Here is an 18,849-nt window from a genome sequence, read left to right as displayed (position 1 = left end):
AATTGAAACAGACTCATGGCATTTGTGCCATGTAAGTATTTAATTGTCTCTATCATATTTCCCCTCTCCCACCTTTCTTTCAAAATATACATATTCAGATCGTTAAGTCTGTCACCATACGCTTTATGGTGAAGACCACTGGCCATTTTAGTAGCCACTCTCTGGACTGACTCAATCCTGTTTATACCTTTTTGAAGTTGCAGCCTCCAGAACTGTACACAGTATTCTAAATGAGGTCTCACCAGAGTCTTATATGTGCTGTATTTACTAAAAATATTTTGGAGGGGTGTGAGAGGCGGAGATTGGGCATGGAAGCACCATTCCGTTAGTGCACTGACATTAGCCCATGCTAACTGAACTACGTGGTTAATGCAGCAGGAGCCCTTAAACATCTCCAGCATTAATTTTGTAAATGGCTGCCTGCTGATAACATTAATGCATGGCCAGAAATTCAACAATTAGAGCTATTTTATGGCCATGCTAGAAATAGGCTTAGGGGAAATGTCTATAAATGGCACTCAAAATTCGGCACTTAAAAAACTGGCGCTGAACAGAATTTATAGAATAGCACGTAGTGCCGGGATTCGCTCTCAGTTTTGGGTTCAAGGAGTTTCATGAGCTGAAGCCAGGTGTAAATCCTGGCATACAATTTGGGCTCAGATCCCATGAATTCTATAACACTGTATGCATTTTAAGGGAAGGTCCCTGGCCTGCCCATGCCCCTTTGCAGATCTGCTCAGAAACACACACTGTTTTATACATGGACGTTGTCAGTGTGATTTTGCACAGATCTGTAGTTTCTGCCCTGTTTTGGCACCTTTCAGCCGTTAGAAAGCTTTTTTGTGCCAAAACTTCAGCACGGAAGTAGCGCTTAATATTCTGCATCATAGATAGAATTTCCCCCTTAGCGCATGGGAAAGACCCACGTAAGCCTATTTACTAGCACAACTTAGTAAAAGGGTCCATTAGGAACTTAGGGGCCCTTTTACTAAGCCATGGTAGGCTCTACACATATGCAGCGCGTGCCGAAATGAGACGAGAGCCGCCAGGGGCTAGGCTGGGCCCGGGGCAAGGCTGCACCCCCCCCCCCCGCTGCCCCGCCTCCGCCCCCGCCACTGCTGCTCCCGTCACTCCCCCTGCCGCCCCCCCCCCCCCCCCCCCGCCGCTGCAGTCCACGGTCTCACCTGCCTGCCTTAATGGCTCAGGGCCCCCTTCATTCAAAGCGGCAGTCGCAGATCGTCTCTCTTCTGGCCTTCCCTTCCTGTGTCCCGCCCTCTTCTGATTTAACATCTGGTTTCCATGAAGGTGGGACACAAGGAGGGAAGGCCAGAAGAGAGGCGATCTGCGACTGCTGCTTTGAATGAAGGGGGCCCGGAGCCGTGGAGGCAGGCAGGTGAAACCGGGGACTGCAGCGCCAGCGGCCTGATCCTGGCGCCGGGACCCCCTTGGAGGCCCAGGCCCTGGGAATTTTGCCCCCCCTGCCCCTCCCTCTCAGCGGCCCTGAATGAGACTACCATCAGGCCAGTGCACCCTCTTGGTGGTAATTTCAGATTTGACGCGCGCCCATAATGCGTGGTTGAAATACTTATTTATTTCCTCCTACGTGGGCCGGTTCCGGCGGTAATTGGCACTTGGCGCATGCTGACCAGTCACCGTGCGTGTAGCGCATGAGCCTTTACTGCTAGATCAATGGGTTGTGTTAAGGGCTCAGGCCAGTTTTGGGCATGAGCTGGTTTCATTTTTACCGCAGGCCCTGTTCCCGTCCCATTTAAAAAAAAAAACGTTTTGTAGATGCAGAAAAATGGTCCGGTGAGCATCCAATACACATGCCTACACTACCGCAGGCCACTTTTTACTGCAGCTTAGTAAAAGGACCCCTTAGGACCTAAATATAATGTAAAGCCAAAAGGATCTTTAAATTCTGCTATGCTATATGATTTTGTTGTTCAAGTTTTCTGTTTTACGTACACTCCTGCATAAATTTACTACAGAACGTTTGAGTGCCTGAAGGATAAAGCAAAGCAAAGCTAAACACCAGCATTGCTGTTCACTCTTGGCCAGCTGTGAAAAGACTGCAAAATTTAAGTCTGATGCTACACACTACAGAAAACGAGATTAAAAGAAAACTGAACCACAATTAGAGCCAAAGAGCTACATATTACACTTTTCTTAGCAAAACTACAGGACTCTCTGTGTCGTCTTTCATTAGTGTAGAGCGAGATTGCATTCTAAGCACCTGCATTTGGAAACAGAATTCTTTTTCCCAGCAGTGCTATTCAGCGGGATACAGGATGCAGTTTGCTTTTACCCCTCTACTTACCTCAAATTAAATCATTTAAGAAAGGAGAGAAGAATCATCTTTGGATATTGAACCCGGGGTTGCACAGCAAGAGTTTGACTTTCATTATTTCAAGTCAAAATAAATCTATTCCAAACTTAATTGATGAAGCAGGTTGAAAGATTAGCTTGTGCCTTGTGTTTCTAAGCATGGGTGTTTTAGCAGAAAATCCACAGGAGGTTTGCATTTTCTGACTTTGAAAGCGTGGCAATATATATATATATATATATATATATATATATATATATATATTGGCCTGGCTTCTTTAATGCGCATCATCCAGCATGTTAAACTTCCCTGTGTACAAAAAAAATGCATTCAGTGTACTTAAATATTTCAAGGATGCCTTAATATTTTAACATGACTCAGAAATACAGCCATGTTCTTTCCTCAGAACAAAAGCCTGAAGACCAAGCTGCTGTCAGGAAACAAGCTCTGTGGCATTCACGCAGAAGAGGTGAGTGTGCTTCAAATTTTCTAATTCTAGGAGTCATCGTCTATTAATGATAGACATGTTTACTAAACTGTGTTCAAAGCTTGCATTAGAACCTAGGTTTAGAGTATGTTAGACACTTCAGAATTTGCTAATGTAATTACTGCAGTTGAGTAAATAGAGTGATAGAGAATGGTACTGAGGCTGGAAACATGAATACCTTATCATTCACAGTAATGTACATCCTCAGACTTCATTCTCCCCATCCTGAGTATTGCCACATCCCCTAGGAGCATCTTCATGCTATCCGATGAAATCCTGAAGAAACTCATTTGGTGGCAGTAACCTATTAGAATCACTCAAGAGTAATAGGGAACACTTCCATTTCAAATACAATAGGAAATACATTGAATTGTTCCTTGTTATTTAATTTTGCTTTGAAAACAAAAGAAAAACTAGCAACATTTTGTTTTCAAATTAGAAATAGACAGCCCTTGCTATCCATCAAACATATCTGTGCCTACAAAGCCCTTTTAAATCATGCAGCATACCTCCTTGTCTAGGGTCCAGTATAGGTAGGAACAGTCTTGAATCATGCTTGGTGCCATGCTTCAACAGCAGTGGTCAATCCAAGGTTGATGCCATTTCAATAAATGATGTGTTCCAAGATGGTATTGACTCAGGTTGAACAGTATCATTTGGAAATTTAGCATTTGTGGAGCCAAGAGCACCTGGAGACCTCCTGACCCTTTTTTACTCATAGGATAAAATATGAAGAGGATTTGGAGATCTTTTTTCAAAGTTTGGCAGCCAAACAAGGGCCTGGTCTCAGCATTCTTAAAGTTGATTTTGTGTTGCTTTATTTTGTTTTGTGTTGCTTTCTGGATAACTGGTGGCCTTCCTGTACCCTCTCTTTCTCTGAACCTGTTTGATACCTCTGCCCAGCCCACAGACTCTGTTTGCTATCTAGGAGTCATCCTAGATATGCAATTGTCTTTTCTTCTGCAAATTTTAGCAGTACAGAAGTCAGGGTTTGTCACTCTTCGACAGCTTTGCACAGTTCGTTATTTCTTTTATCATGCTACTTTTCACTCTCTTATTGTCTCATTCTTTATCCTAACAATTGATTATTGTAACGTTCTTTATTTTGGTTGTCCCAAATCACGTTTAAAAAAACCTTCAAACTCTCCAGAACACCGCCATCCGTCATCTTTGCAATGCACGTCATAGAGATAATGTCTTCCCATTACTCCAAAAACACCATTGGCTTACTGTAGAACAAAGAACTGTCTATAAAATATTACTTCTTACTTTTAAGGCTCTTCGTATAGGCTTCTCTGATTACCTCTCATCCCTTACTATCCCCTATGCTCCCTCACATTCACTTCATTCCCTAAATGACCATCGCTTTGTCCTTCTAAACCCTATACAAAGCAATCTTAGAAACTACTAAACACCGAGCATTCTATTTCACTGCACCTGCTCTCTGGAATTCGATGCCCCTCATTCCTCATTAAAACAATTTAAGATTGACCTTAAGACATGGCTATTTCATCTTGTTTTCGCATCAGATTGAGAGATTCTATTCTAACTCACTGGGATTTCTCTTTTGTGTGTGTGATTGTGTTCTATGTTTTTTTTTTCAATTACTTGTTATGATTGCATCTTTCCTTTCCTATACGATATTGTAGTTCCTTTTGTTCTTTGTGTTTTGTTGTAATTTTTTAGATTATAAACCACTTTGGTTTGCTAGTTGGCAAAGGTGGTATAGAAAGTTAATAAATTGAAATGGAAGGAAGCATAGCAAGCATTAGTGCCAGATCAGAGTCTCAAAGTACAACTGAACAGGGTCATCAGCATCTAGTTTTAGCTTCCCAAAGTCCCCCAAACTCCTTCCTTAACCCACTATATAATGCCTGAAAAATATTAACCTTTGAGATCACCCAGAATGTGTCCAATAGGATCCAGTGCTCAGTAATCAACAATACCCTCTCCACCCCCCCCCCCCCCAACTGACATTATACAATCAAAGCCCTGCAAATTCTTTTGCCAGAGCTGCAGTTCTAGAATCCTAATAAGCTTCCACATCTTCATTTACCTGAATTCCAGACAGGGCCGGTCTTAGGCAGGGGCGACAGGGGCAGTCAGACAGGGCCTCGCACTTCCAGGGGCCCCACGGCGCTCTCTCCTGCTCCCTACTATTGCCGTGATCTGACTTTTGCCTCTCCTCCCCCTAGCTGCAGGGTGCCCTCGAGGCACATACCTGGTGGTCTAGTGGAGTCTTCAGGGCAGGAAAGATCCCCAGTCTTTCCTGCCCGCTGCCGGTGCTGACTCTCTTGCTGCCGCATCACTCCAGAGCTGTTGTTCATTCCATTTGCAAGAACTGATGCATCTGCAACCTCCAGTTTTCAGCCAGGAGACTCAGTCCCAATCCATTTTGAGAAAATGCATTTCTTTGCAACCAAACACCACTTGAAAACAAATTCCAATTCGCCAAACCCAACAATACATTGAGGCCAATTTTCAGACTTTGGGAGTTGGACTGGCTAACTCCTGCGGTCTGCGCTGAGACCCGATATTCAATCCCGGGCCATTTCCAGTAACCGACATTGAATATCCGGTTTATCTTTGGCCGATCAGAATTTAACTGGCCAAGTGAACCTGTAATATTCAGTGGTACATGGCTGGACATGTACCACTAAATATCAGTGGATAGCCGGTTTTCTGGCATTTAACTAGCTAGGTGCCGATCCTGGACAGTCAAATGCCATTGAATATTGGGGGATTATCTTTAAGCTTCAATTCATTTTAATTGAACACATTTCATGTGTTGGAATAGAAGGTGATATGCAGTTTATACATTTGTAAAATAAATAAATAGAATAAAACAACAACAACAAAATCATCAGTACATACTTCTAGGTAGTGAGATCATACTCAGCTCCACTTGGCTTAAGAATGAGATTCAGTGGTGTGAAAACATCCTCTAAGCAAACCCATGTGGACAAAGTGAACCAAGAGATCTGGATTTAAGCTGTCTGACGGAATGAGTTTCTTTTATAAATTGAAATCTAATCCTTAAAAAATAGAAGATAATGGTTGATATGACAGTCAGAAAGGATTTGTCATGAGGTTTTTTTCTATCTAATTGACCCATTTGGCAACACATTCACTTGCATTTCAATAATAAATGTGTCTTTAGACATGGTATCCTCCCCAAATCTGTTTTACTTTGTGCTAGAAATTGTGCAGGTCCACAGAGTGGAAAAGATATTCCTCCCCCCTTCCCCACTCCACTTGGGTGACTCCTTTCTTTGTGTAATGGGTCAAAGTGCCGAGTGGGTAACAAAACCAAATAGTTTTGCTTTGCTCAATTTAGCTAATTCTTGGCAGAAACAGCTGGAAGGTTTGAAGAACGCAGCAATGAGAATTACATGGCATGCAACATGTGTGGCTCCTCAGGGAACAGACTCGTCATTAGTCAGATTCAAAGGAAAACAAGTCCATCAATTCAGACTACTCCCACCTGGATAATTAATCGTGCTTAGTGATCTGTAGGAAATGTTAAAAGAAGCTATTTGTTTTATGAATGTTTTATTGCACTTCTGCCTTGAATTGTAGATAAGGCAGATAATAAATAATTTAATTTAAGAAAATAGTGATGCATTCAAAAGTGACCACAGCAATAGGAGAAAGGGCATGACAAGTTACAGATTTGCTTGTATATTTTGAAGTGTTGGTGATCTCTCAAAGCATCATGATACTGATGTTAGATTAACCTAACATGCTCCTGTATTACATTTTCTAGCTCATTTTCCCTGCCTATCAGCAATGCATTTCCTCTCTAGGAGAACTGCTCCCAGTTTTCCTTGTGGCTAGGGACAGGAATGATCTCCAAATGTTCCTGCTGTGTTGGTGTTGGAGTACAAACATTCTAGCGGTAGACTTGCAGTACTGGGGAGAAGGGGCTCAGAGGGTGGGGGGTCAATGCTTTGATGTTGGGGGTCTTGGAAGTAGGGAATTCTATGGTTGATCTTTTGCTGCCAGGGGCAGAACATGGGGTGGGAGATAGTGGGCCTAATTTGGGGTCCACTATGATGGCATTTCTATAATATACACCTAAAATGAGATGCTCGGAGGACACCTGGTAAGAGTCAATTAAATAAAGGAATATAGGCGCCTACTTTGCTTTACATAGTACCAGCCTAACTGGATATATTAGTTTAGTTTAGTTTATTTAGCACTTGCTATACCGCCTTTGCCAACTTAGCAGATCAAAGTGGTTTAAATAAGTTAAAAAGTCAAAAGAAATAGAAAGGAACTACAATATTCAAATACGAAAGATAAAAACCAACCATACAAGTTAAGGTCAGAGATAGAGACAAGACCTAAGCAGGGGGAAGGGGGCGAGGGAAAACTGAGGCAGGGTAAGGTACTCCTGAAAGAGATGGTTAAAAAAAAAAGAGAAAAAAAAGCCTGGTTAGATAATATCAAAGCTGACGTAAAAAGCCAAGTCTTTAAGGCTACTTTGAATTTTTTTGTAAGATAATTCACCTTGAATTTCTTTCGGAAGAGAGTTCCAATTGAAAGAGGCAGCGAAAAAGAAGGCTCAGTGGTGTGTTGATTCCAAGCTATCCTTTTTTGGCCTAGGGAGAGCCAAACGATGGTCATTAATTGAATGTAAAGTGCGAACAGGGGAATAAGAAATGGTAGGAGTCAAAAGATAAGAAGGAAGACCTAGCCAGAAGGCCCTGAAAGTGAATGTGAGAAGTTTGATCAGGATTCTTTGCTCAACAGGAAACCAATGTTAGTATTTTAACAGAGATGAAGAGTGCTCGTAATGACGTGCATGACAGAGAAGATGAATGGCTGTGTTTTGCAGAGATTGAAGCTTTTTTAATTAGTGAGGACAGCCAAGGTAAATGATGTTACAATAGTTGAGCCTCGTGATTAGAAGGGACAGTATCAGAGAGTGAAAGGATTGGGGGCTGAAATATCGATGAACAGAAAACAGTTGACACAAAATAATGCCAGCCATAGAGCTGGAGTTAGTTACTAAGTGCAGCAGATATGCATAAAACTTATAGGATTCTGTAAGTTTGACCCTGCCCATGTTCTACCCAAGCTAGGTCCATGTGTGTCCCCCTTGCAGATACACATCATATAAATCAAGTGTCTATTTGCAGAATAGTGCTTGGGTGAAAGTTTGGCAGTTATGTGTATATGTGCACACATAGGGGTAAATTCTATAAATGGTATTTAAATTTAGGGTTTCTTTTACTAAGGTGCGTGCACATTTTTAGCACGCGCTAAAATTGTGGGCGTGCTAAACATTAGAGATGCCCATAGGAATGCATTGGCGTCTCTTACATTTAGCATGCCTTAGTAAAAGACCCTCTTAGGCACCAGTAAAAATCTGTGCTGAGTTCTATCTTTAACAGGTGCTCTGGGCTGAGTGCATTTTGTAGAATAGCGCTTAGAGTGGATTTCCACAGCCAACTTTGGGTGCAAGAAATTAAGCCTGCTGAAACCTGGTACAAATCCTGGCGTGCAAGTTGGGTGCATAACCTCAGGATTCTGTACCAGTGTGCCTAAATATTGGGAATGCCTCTGACCCACCTGTGCTCCTCCTATGGCCATATGCCCTTTTGGGTCTGTGTGACAAATTTTGGACATGTAGAATTATAGAATAGCATAAACCCATATTAGTGCCAATTATATACCAATTAACTCCAATTAACACTAATAATTGGTTAGTACCCAATGGACAAACATTTACACACATATCGCGCCTTAATTTCTGTGTGGAAATCAAAGCGTATTCTATAACAATATGTGTAGCTTAATTGGTTAACTAGCTAATCAGCACTGTTAATTGGATGTTAATAAGCAATTATCAGCACTAATTGGCCTTAATTAAGTTTTGTGTGCATAACTCGCTAAGTGTATTCTGTAACATGTGCGCATAAATTCTAAGTTGTATATTTGAAAAGAGGGCTTGGCCATGGGCGGGGCAGGATGTTCTAAAATCTTTGGCATCAGGATTTACACCAATTAAAACATGACCTAAATGGACACAAACAAATTTGGCCATATGGAGAGGTGCTCAGTGTAATTCTATATACCGCGCAGAAATTCTAGCCTATTCTATAAAATTTAGGTGTACTATAAAGAATATAACTAGGTGTATTTTTTTTTTACCAGTGGATTATTCAGCAGCCATATCTAGAATCTAGCTCATAACTGGCACATTTAAATATTAGCAGCTATGTTATAGAATTACTTCCCATTTGTGTGGGAGCAGCCAGAAATCTACAATGTTCCTGACTGCACCAATGCCAATTTGTGACATTGGGGAGTCCTTCTAGCATTTTACAAAAGGCTCAGATTCAGCAGAGCCTTTTTGTAAAATACAGGGCGAACCGAGCACATCCTCACCTGGAATGTTTCCATCCCAATCTCAACAACATGTGGAGTCGTTTTACTAAGCTGCAGTAAAAGAGGGCCTGTGCTAGCATCAGTGCATATTTTTGATGCGCGCTGAGGTCCCCTTTTACCGTAACGGGTAAAATGCAGGTCTTCCTTTTTTTTCAGGAAATTACCATGTGGCAAGTGAACCACTTGCCGCATGGCCATTTCAAGGGGGGGGCATTTACCAGGGCCATGCCAACACAGTAAGCGGGGTAAGCACTGCAGGGGGGCGCCGACCTCTGGAGGGCACCGCCCAGGTCCGCTCACTTGCAAAATCTTTTACCTGAAGTTGTGATTCTCCTCTCTCCTTTGCCCTTCCCTCTCCACGTCAGGAAGTGAAGGCAGCCTAACAGTGCTAACTGAGGCAGACACGCTCTGCTAAAGTTGCTTCAAAGAGTACAACCAGTGCTATATATGTCTTTGGTGTGGGAAGAACTCCTCATTCAGGGTGAGCTGGAACAACATTCAAATTAAAGAGAACAGGTTTGGAGGGAGGTGTGCAAGTGAGACTGGGGAGAAATAAAAAATAGTGTAATTGTTTGTTAAAATCTGTAAGTGGTTCAAAGTTATTTTTTTTTCTGAGCATGTACACTGAGAGGAGGGCATGACTGCAATGATGTGTGCATAATTATCAGGTAACCTGAGATATCTACAGCTAAAAGCCATTTTATTGGCTGATGGTTCAAACAGTAGGTTCAAAGAGGAAGTTTAGCTGTGTTGAAGAGCTGGTAAGTGAAAATCTGATTGCTTTTTTGTGTATAATTACTAAATGTTTATTTCTTATATATCTCCACCATTCATGATGTATTGTAAGCCACATTGAGCCTACAAAGAGGTAGGAAAATGTGGGATACATATGCAATAAATAAATATAAAACATTCTGCTTGGATAGGAAGAGTTTGTGATATGTGAAAATAGATTTTGCTTTAATGAAATTGCTAAACTTTAGAGTCAGAGACTTATCAATGAAGGATACATACAGTGCTTCTTTTGTGCCGGTACGTACCGGTACAGCGTACCGGCACCTTTTTCCTGAGGTCCGTCTCACTTGCCCGCTCCCTTCTGTTCCTGCTCTCGTGCTCCAAAATCTTTTACCCGAAGTTGCGATTCTCCTCTCTCCCTGCCCTCCCCTCCATGTCCAGCAATTCTCTCTCCCCTCCCCTGCCCTCCCCTCCATGTCCAACATGTCGCCTCCCTCCCCTGCCCTCCCCTCTCCATGCTGGACATGGAGGGGAGGGGAGAGGAGGGCAGGGAAGAGAGAATTGCTGGACATGGATGAGAGGGGAGGGCAGGGGGCAGAGGAGACATACTGGACATGGAGGGGAGGGGAGGTCAGTGAAGAGAGATTCGCTGGACATGAAGGGCAGAGGAGAGAGGAGAATCGTTGGACATGGATGGGAGGTGAGGGCAGGGGAGAAAGGAGAATCGCTGGACATGGATGAGAGGGGAGGTCAGGGGAGAAAGGAGAATCGCTGGACATGGATGAGAGGGGAGGGCAGGGGAGAGAGGAGAATTGCTGGACATGGATGAGAGGGGAGGGCAGGGGAGAGAGGAGAATCGCTAGACATGATGAGAGGGGAGGGCAGGGAAGAGAGATTCTCTGGACATGGATAGATGGAGGCAGTGGCGTAGGAAGGGGGGCGGGAGGGGCGTTCCGCCCTGGGTGCACGTGCTCGGGGGGTGCCGGCCCCGCTGGTTCCCTGCTCTCTCTGCCCCGGAACAGGTTACTTCCTGTTCCGGGGCAGAGAGAGCAGGGAACCAGCGGGGCTGACGGAGCTCCGAGTGACGTGCACTCGGGGCGGATCGGCCCTCCCGCAGGTAAGAATGCGGTCCGGGGGAGGTGCACCGCAGAAAGGGGGGGTCGTGCCTTGCTGCACCCGGGGGGGGGGGGTGCGCAGCGGCGACCCGCCCCGGGTGCCATTAGCCCTCGCTACGGCACTGGATGGAGGAGTTGGCGGGGGGAGAGGAGAAATGCTGGTCTTGGATGGAGGAGAGGGGAGAGAAAATTATTGCTTTATATGGATACAGGGGAGGGACGAGAGAGAGGAGAAATGCTGAACATGGATGGAGGGGATGAGAGAGGAGAAGTGCTGGACATGGATGGAGGTGAGGAAAGAAAAAAGAAGAAGATGCACATGGATAGAGATGAGGGAAAGGGAAGAGAGGAGAAATACTGCACATGGATGGAGATGAGGGAAAGGGAAAAGAGGAGAAAAACTGCACATGGATGGAGAAAATAGGCAAAAGCTGGATCCACATTATACCTCCTCCAGTCAATTCCACAGAGGAGGACCAAGCTTTTACTTATGGATGTAGGGCAAGAAATGAAGAAGAAAGGAGGAAAGTAAAAAAAAATAAATGGAAAGGAAGCCCTGGAAACAGAGTTAAGAGAACAGATAGAGAGCAGCAGAATCAGAGACTCGGACCAATATGGATAGAAAAACAAAGTCACCAGACAACAAAGGTAGAAAAAATCATTTTATTTTCATTTTAGTGTTTGGAATATGTCCACTTTGAGAATTTACATCTGCTATCTTATTTTGCAATGTACAGCAATTTGTTTTCTAAGAATATTGCTGACAATTCCTGTCAGTGTGGCAAGTGGTGAGCGATCATTTTCACGGTAAAAAATCATAAAACATTATTTGCGATCAAGTATTTTGCAAGAAAGGCTTGTAAGTCTTGCCATCTTGTACCACACGGGGGGGAGGGGGGGCGCCAGAGACCCTAGGCACGGCCCTGGCATTTACTGCCATTAAATTAGGTGACAATAAGGGCTCTTGCATTAATCTGGCGGTAAATGGGCAACACACAGCGCTGCTCGATTACCACCAAGTAAGCAACGGCGCTACAAAAATAGAAAATAGTATTGTAGTACTGAAAATGGTGCACTGAGGTGGGAATTACTGCCGGGCTATCACGGTAGCCCAGTGGTAGTTCTGGATTGGCATGTGGCAAGCCTGTTGCCACGCACCACCCCATTACTAAAAGGGCCCCTGTGTACAATGGACTTTCAAAGTGCAACATTTCTTGACCCACTGACTTGAAGGAAAACCAATTAAACAAATGATCTGAATTAATCAACAGCTGAAAACAAACTGAAATATTAATTGATCTTAAAAACAAAGCAAACTCAAAACTTTCCCATTCGCAGTCTTACCAATACTACAACAGTTCTAACAGCAGCAGAGAATCTCAAATATTTACCGTCAATTGCAGCCATCACGAGAAAGAAAAAAGAGCAGATCATTACTGAGGACTCTCACTTGTGAAGGCAAAATAACATTTAGTTTTCATAATTAATGATAGTCAAGAGAAGGTAGATGATGTTTCCCTACAAAACCTGCAAAAAGACCACACATAAAAATTTCACTCAACATTCCAATGATTGAAGCAAAACCGCTGCAAGGTTTTTCAACGGAAATAATGTACATCATTTTAGACCCTTGTTTAACAAGATATTACCAGAGAATGCTCTGAAAAGCAAATGTCAAATTTGCTCAGTGGGAATGTCAGCAGGGTGAGACTGTTTGAGTTCGGCAGCTGCATGATTATATCTCCACAAAGGTTGAATTTATCATTTAGCTGCAGTCTGTCATCTAACACTGCTTCTTATGACCCTGCCTTGAGCCTGGCTTACAACACAACACTGCCCATCTGTGTCACCACTAGAAAATCTTTCCTATATTTAATTTTCCCATTACACATATCCCATTTTATTCAGTTTACATCAGCCCCTGCACATCATGGAATGAAAATCATACATGTACTAATGCAGAAGTGACGGGTGAGTCTGATCTCTTTGAGATTAAACTGAACAGAATCCTCATAAAAGTCAGCTGCAAAGCACTAGACCTGGTTCTACCTTTTCATACACAGACTGGAACATTTCAGATGTTGGTCTATATATTCATTTGTTTACTCACATCTATTTGGCCTCAAACTAGGTGGGTTATAAAATAAAATAAGATTATATACAATATCACAAACAATGATTAAATGCAGTTTTAGTCTTAGATGGGGGTATAAATTTTAAAAATAAATAAACAAACCTGAAGAACCAAGTTTCATTCTCATTGCAGCTCCTTGTGACTCTCGGCAAGTCATTTAGGAGTCCCTTTACCAAGCTGCAGGAAAAGTGCCCTGCACTAGTGGCAGGGGCCGTTTTCTTCGTGCACCAGGGCCCTTTTTACTGCAGCAGGTAAAAAGTCCCCAGATGGCCATGCGGTAAGAGAACTCTTACCACGTGGTTATACAGTTGGGATCCCTTACCGCCAGCCATTGAGGTGGCGACAGTGGCTCCCACGGTAACCCAGAGGTAACTGAGCAGTATGCGGCGATGCCCGATTACCACTGGGTTACTGCCCTGCAAGCCATTTCCAGAAATGGCACTTGCTCAGGTCAGAAGTACCACTGGCAGTCGCGTTGGGCCGGTGGTAGTCCCGATTTAGCGTTCGGTAACCCTTCATTGCCCCAGGAGAAAAGAGGGGTGAGGGGAGATATGATAGAGGTCTGTAAAATGATGAGTGGAATGGAACAGGTAGACGTGAATCGCATGCAAGCAAGAAAGCAAATAGAATGTTAGGAATTAATAGGAAAGGAATGGAACTCAAAAATGAGATTGTTATAATGCCTTTGTATTGCTCAGTGGTGTGACCGCACTTTGAATGTTGTGTGTAATTCTGGTCACCACATCTCAAAAAAGATATAGTGGAATTACAAAAGGTACAGAGAAGGGCAATGAAAGGGGATGGGACGACTTCTTTATGAAGAATGGCTAAAGTGGCTATCTCTTCAGCTTGGAGAAGAGACGACTAAGGAGAAATATGATAGAGGTTTACAAAATATTGAGTAGAGTAGAACAGGTAGGATGGGACACTTCTTTATGAAGAAAGGCTAAAGTGGCTAGCTCTTCAGCTTGGAGAAGAGACGACTAAGGAGAAATATGATAGAGGTCTATAAAATATTGAGTAGAGTAGAACAGGTAGACATAAATCACTGGCATACTCTTTCCAAAAATATTAGGACTAGGGGGGCACACAAAGAAGCTACTAAGTAGTAAATTTAAAGTGAATCAGAGAAAATAGTATGGAATTCATTGCCAGAGAATGTGGTAAAAACAATTAGCTTAGCGGGGTTTAAAAAGGTTTGGGTAACTTCCTAAAAGAAAAGTCCATAAGCCATTATTAGGATGGAATTGGGGATAAGCAGCATAAAATGTATTGTACTGTTTTGGGATCTTATAAACTGGATTGGCCACTGTTGGCAAAAGGATGCTGGGCTTGATGGACCTTTAGTCTGTCCCAATATGGCAACACTTATGTTCTTGTGTTCTTCATTGTAAAACTTGGGGGACTTTTTAATAAGCTGCAACAAATACTGGCCTTAGTTCGCCCATGTGTTGGTTTTTCTCAAGTGCTAAAGCCGTCTTTACTGTAGAAGCAAAATGGCTAATTTTCCATTTTTTTAATTAATAGCAATGCACTAACTTTCCCATTAGCACATGGTCTTAAAAAAAAAACCTAAGGGTTCATTCGGTAATATTGTACTAACCAGTTAGTGTGTTTTCATGTAACCATGTCAACTGATTAGCACAGGCAAGCCCACTCTCCACCCTCTGACATCCCCCCCTCCAAAAAATATCTACATTTTTTAGTGCATGCTGATTTGGCTGCTACTGCAGGATGCCTGAGTGCATCCCACAGTTTTGCATTTTAAGCTGTGTTAAATACGTGGTAGTTATCACAGCTTATTAAAAGGGCTGCTTAGATAGGGACAGAGAAAGTGCTGAATGTAATATGTAAATCACTTGAATTGTACCACAGAAAGGCAATATATAAAAAAATAAAATAAATACATAGAAAACAAATCACTCAATAACATAAAAGCACAAATAGCAGAGACCAGTCAAACATACAATATGTATATATATATATATATATATATATATATATATATATATATATATATATATATATATATATATATATATATTTAGATTATTCTTCCGTAATACAAAATCATTACAAAGCAGAAGTCCATTATGGGGGAAATCCATCAAGAAGCATTGGGGTCGTCGCGCAGGCGTTAGGGTCTTAATGTGCATTAAGAGGCCCTTTTATCACCCAGTGGTAGGGCTACCGCTGGATTTGCGCTCGACAAATCATCTGTACCACTGGGCTTACCCAAGAGCCTGTTGGTAGTTCCAGGCCTGCCACATGCCATTTCTGCCGCTAGAAAATATGTTCTATTTTTTAGCGCTGGAGGACATGGAATGATTGTGCCCAGCGGTAATCAGGCAGCGCTTTGTGCTGCCCAATTACCACTGGGTTACCACCGGAGCCCTCATCACCTCACATGGTGAAGGTGGTTAGCTTGGCAGAGTTTAAAAAGGAGTTAGATGGTTTCCTAAAGGACAAGTCCATAAACCACTACTAAATGGACTTGGGAAAATCCACAATTCCAGGAATAACATGTATAGAATGTTTGTACGTTTGAGAAGCTTGCCAGGTGCCCTTGGCCTGGATTGGCTGCTGTCATGGACAGGATGCTGGGCTCGATGGACCCTTGGTCTTTTCCCAGTGTGGCATTACTTATGTACTTATAAATAGGAGGCAGTAAGGGTTCCAGCAGTAAATGGCTGTGCGGCAATTTTTTAAATTACTGCAGAGCCATTTACCGCCACTTTAAAAAAAAAAACACTTTTACCTGTGGCGGTAAAAGGTGGCCATTGTGGGCCACGTTTTACCGTCATTTGGTAAAAGGCCTCCTAAGGGAATTAATGAGTGCTAAATGCCAAGAAGCCTATAGTTATATAATGAGCTTCCTAGCATTTAGTGCATGCTAATTCCCTTAGGGGCCCTTTTACAAAGCGTCGGTAAGCCCAACGTGGGCTTACCACGTGCTAACCCAGAAGTACCGCCGACCCAACGCAGCCACCGGCAGTAGTTCCGCGTTGAGTATGTGCAATTTCTGGTGCTTCATAAAAAACCTTTTATTTCATAGCATTGTGCTAATCGGTGGTAATTGGGCATTGCCGTGTGCTGGCCGGTTACCATGGGAGCCTTTACTGCCACCTCAATGGGTGGCAGTAAGTGCTCTTCCTGCATTGCCACATGGTAAGTAATGTTACTGCCGCTGTGGTAAAAAGGGCCCTGGCACATAGAAAAAAATGGCCTCCACCACTACCGTAGGGCCCTTTTTCTGCAGCTTAGTAAAAGGACCTCTTAATGCATGTTAAGGCCCTAACGCCGCTTGATGAATTAATTCCCCTTATATGAAAGATCCAAGAATAGAACACAGAAAGTTCAGAAAATAGAAAAAAATCTAACAACAATCAAGTAAATCTATAGAGAAGCTTATTTTTTTTACTCCAGTTAAGATATTCTAGTAAGAGCAGCCACCATAGCTCTCCTTCCAAAAAAATCAGTCAAATGAGAAGGATAAAAAAGACATATTTTAAAGACTGATAATTGATAATACAATGGCAAAGAAATTTCAGGACGAAGGAGGCCCCTAACTTAAGTGCTCATGGTTGAAGAAGTAAAACTTATTCCTGACGCTTCTGAGTTTCCCAAGAGATATCCAGAAAGATCAACATTTTTTGTATTCATAAATTGTTTCTCCCTATTCCTGAAATATATCTTGAGTAACCTATCCCATGTCCGCTGAATGTTGAAAAGTCACAAGAATTGTTTTACGAAAGAGTTCAGAATCCACAATAGTCATGTGAACTGGCTCCAAAGAATCTAATATAATTCCTCCTTCATTCCTTTGAGAAGCAAGTCTCTTAATAGGAAGATAATAAGCCTTTTCAACAGATGGCAGATCTTAAGGAGAGAATTATTATACCTCCAACATATATTTAACAAAACTCTCTTTAAGCAAAAGTCTACTCATTTTTTGGAAAGTTCAAAATCCTCAAATTAGGGTTTCTAAGAGTATTTTCCAAATTTTCAATTTTGAGATGAATTGCTGACATATCAGTAACCAGTATAGCCTCAACATTTTGAATTGTAGTAAAGATTGATCAAAACCAGTCATCAGATCTTAAACTAACAAAACTAACATAGCTGTCTCATGTAATTTGATTTGTGCATCTATGGTTTTAATTTAAAGAGTTAAAGAACATAAGGCTGGAATTAAAGTTGTACCCAAATCAGAAATTGCAAGCCAGATTGCATCAAGAAGCATAACTAAAGACTTCTCCATAATTGATGCTGGCATGGCTGCAACATTGCCCCGAGAAATACTTTCCTCTATCAAGTTCTCCTTTGAAACCAGGTGAGCCAGGATGTGGTTCCTGCTCCTTTACCACGGCAGTGGCACAATTTTCCAAAGGGCTGTCCTTAATTTTCACGAATACAGTAATGACGTCCCTTCCAACTATGCCAAACTCTCCCTCCAGGGAACAACATTTCACTCCCAAGATGAAAGAGCTCATTGCCCTCAGCTGCAGTGGTGGAGTTATGAAGTTTGGGCTCAGTAATGTTGTGGGCCCATATGACTAGTCCAGTCCTTCCTCAATAGGAAGCTGTCTACGTAGGCCATCACCTGGACTCTATTGCTACTCTCCTGCTTGGTAACATGATGGTTCATTGAGCCCAAAGAGATAGTAGGAGACTGAGAGGGCTCGCTCAACTGTATACCATTCTCCATTCTGGAGAATTTCCGTGGCAACCGATGCAACAGTTTAGTATGTCATCTTGGATCCCATCAATAAAATAATCCTTTTAAAGTGTATTTTCAATGTTGGTACTTGTATGTTACCACTGCTACACATCCACATAGCGTTAAACGGATTTCTCTATTGAAAGCTATGGAGTCAGCCCACTGCTGAAATTGTAGATAATTCTACTCTAATGTCACATTTAAGGAGAGATTATTCCATTAATGAAACAAATTGAAAAAAATCCCTTTTTGATGGCTACACTAGAAATTGGTTTAGCAAATTGGAAAGGCCCATGTAAGGTATACACTAAGCTCATTCCTTAATGCAGTTTAGGAAAGGGACTCCTAGGTGAAACACGTGGAGGGGCATAATCAAAAGGGACGCCCAAGTTTTGCTGAGGACATCCTCGCAAAACGTCCCGGCGAAGGGATGGGGAAACTCATATACCCCCAACTGTACACCACTACTATAGCCCTTGTGGGTGAAGGGGGGCACCTACATGTGGGTACAGTGGGTTTCTGGTGGGTTTTGGAGGGCTCATATTTACCACCACTAGTGTAACAGGTAGGGGGGATGGACCTCGGTCCGCCTGCCTGAAGTGCACTGCACCCACTAAAACTGCTCCAGGTCCACTGCATACTGCTGTGATGGACCTGAGTATGACATTTGAGGCTGGCACGACATATTTTTAAAGTTGTTTTTTGAGGATGGGAGGAGGTTAGTGACTAGTAGCGGAGTAAGGGGAGGTGATCCCCGATTCTCTCCGGTGGTCATCTGGTCAATTCGGGCACCTTTTTGTGCCTTGGGCATAAGAAAAACAGGACCAGGTAAAGTCGTTCAAATGCTTGTCAGGGACTCCCTTTTTTTTCATTATGTGTGGAGGACGCCCATGTATTAGGCACGCCCAAGTCCCACCTTCACTAAGACTCCGGCAC

The 18,849-nt window shown here is 42.7% G+C and overlaps 1 protein-coding gene across 1 annotated transcript in view; it reads left to right on the top strand.

Moving 5' to 3' along the window:
- Positions 1 to 18,849, top strand: part of LUZP2 (leucine zipper protein 2) — a 393,113-nt gene that overhangs the window by 296,080 nt on the left and 78,184 nt on the right. Inside the window, exon 6 of the mRNA XM_030199448.1 lies at positions 2,733 to 2,795. Coding sequence (XP_030055308.1) covers positions 2,733 to 2,795 — 63 coding nt within the window. The remainder of the gene's footprint in view (positions 1 to 2,732; positions 2,796 to 18,849) is intronic.

Source organism: Microcaecilia unicolor, chromosome 4, assembly GCF_901765095.1.
Source record: "Microcaecilia unicolor chromosome 4, aMicUni1.1, whole genome shotgun sequence".
NCBI lineage: Eukaryota > Metazoa > Chordata > Amphibia > Gymnophiona > Siphonopidae > Microcaecilia > Microcaecilia unicolor.
The sequence above is the reverse complement of the archived record's forward strand: the minus strand, read 5'-3'. Positions and strand labels throughout refer to the sequence as shown.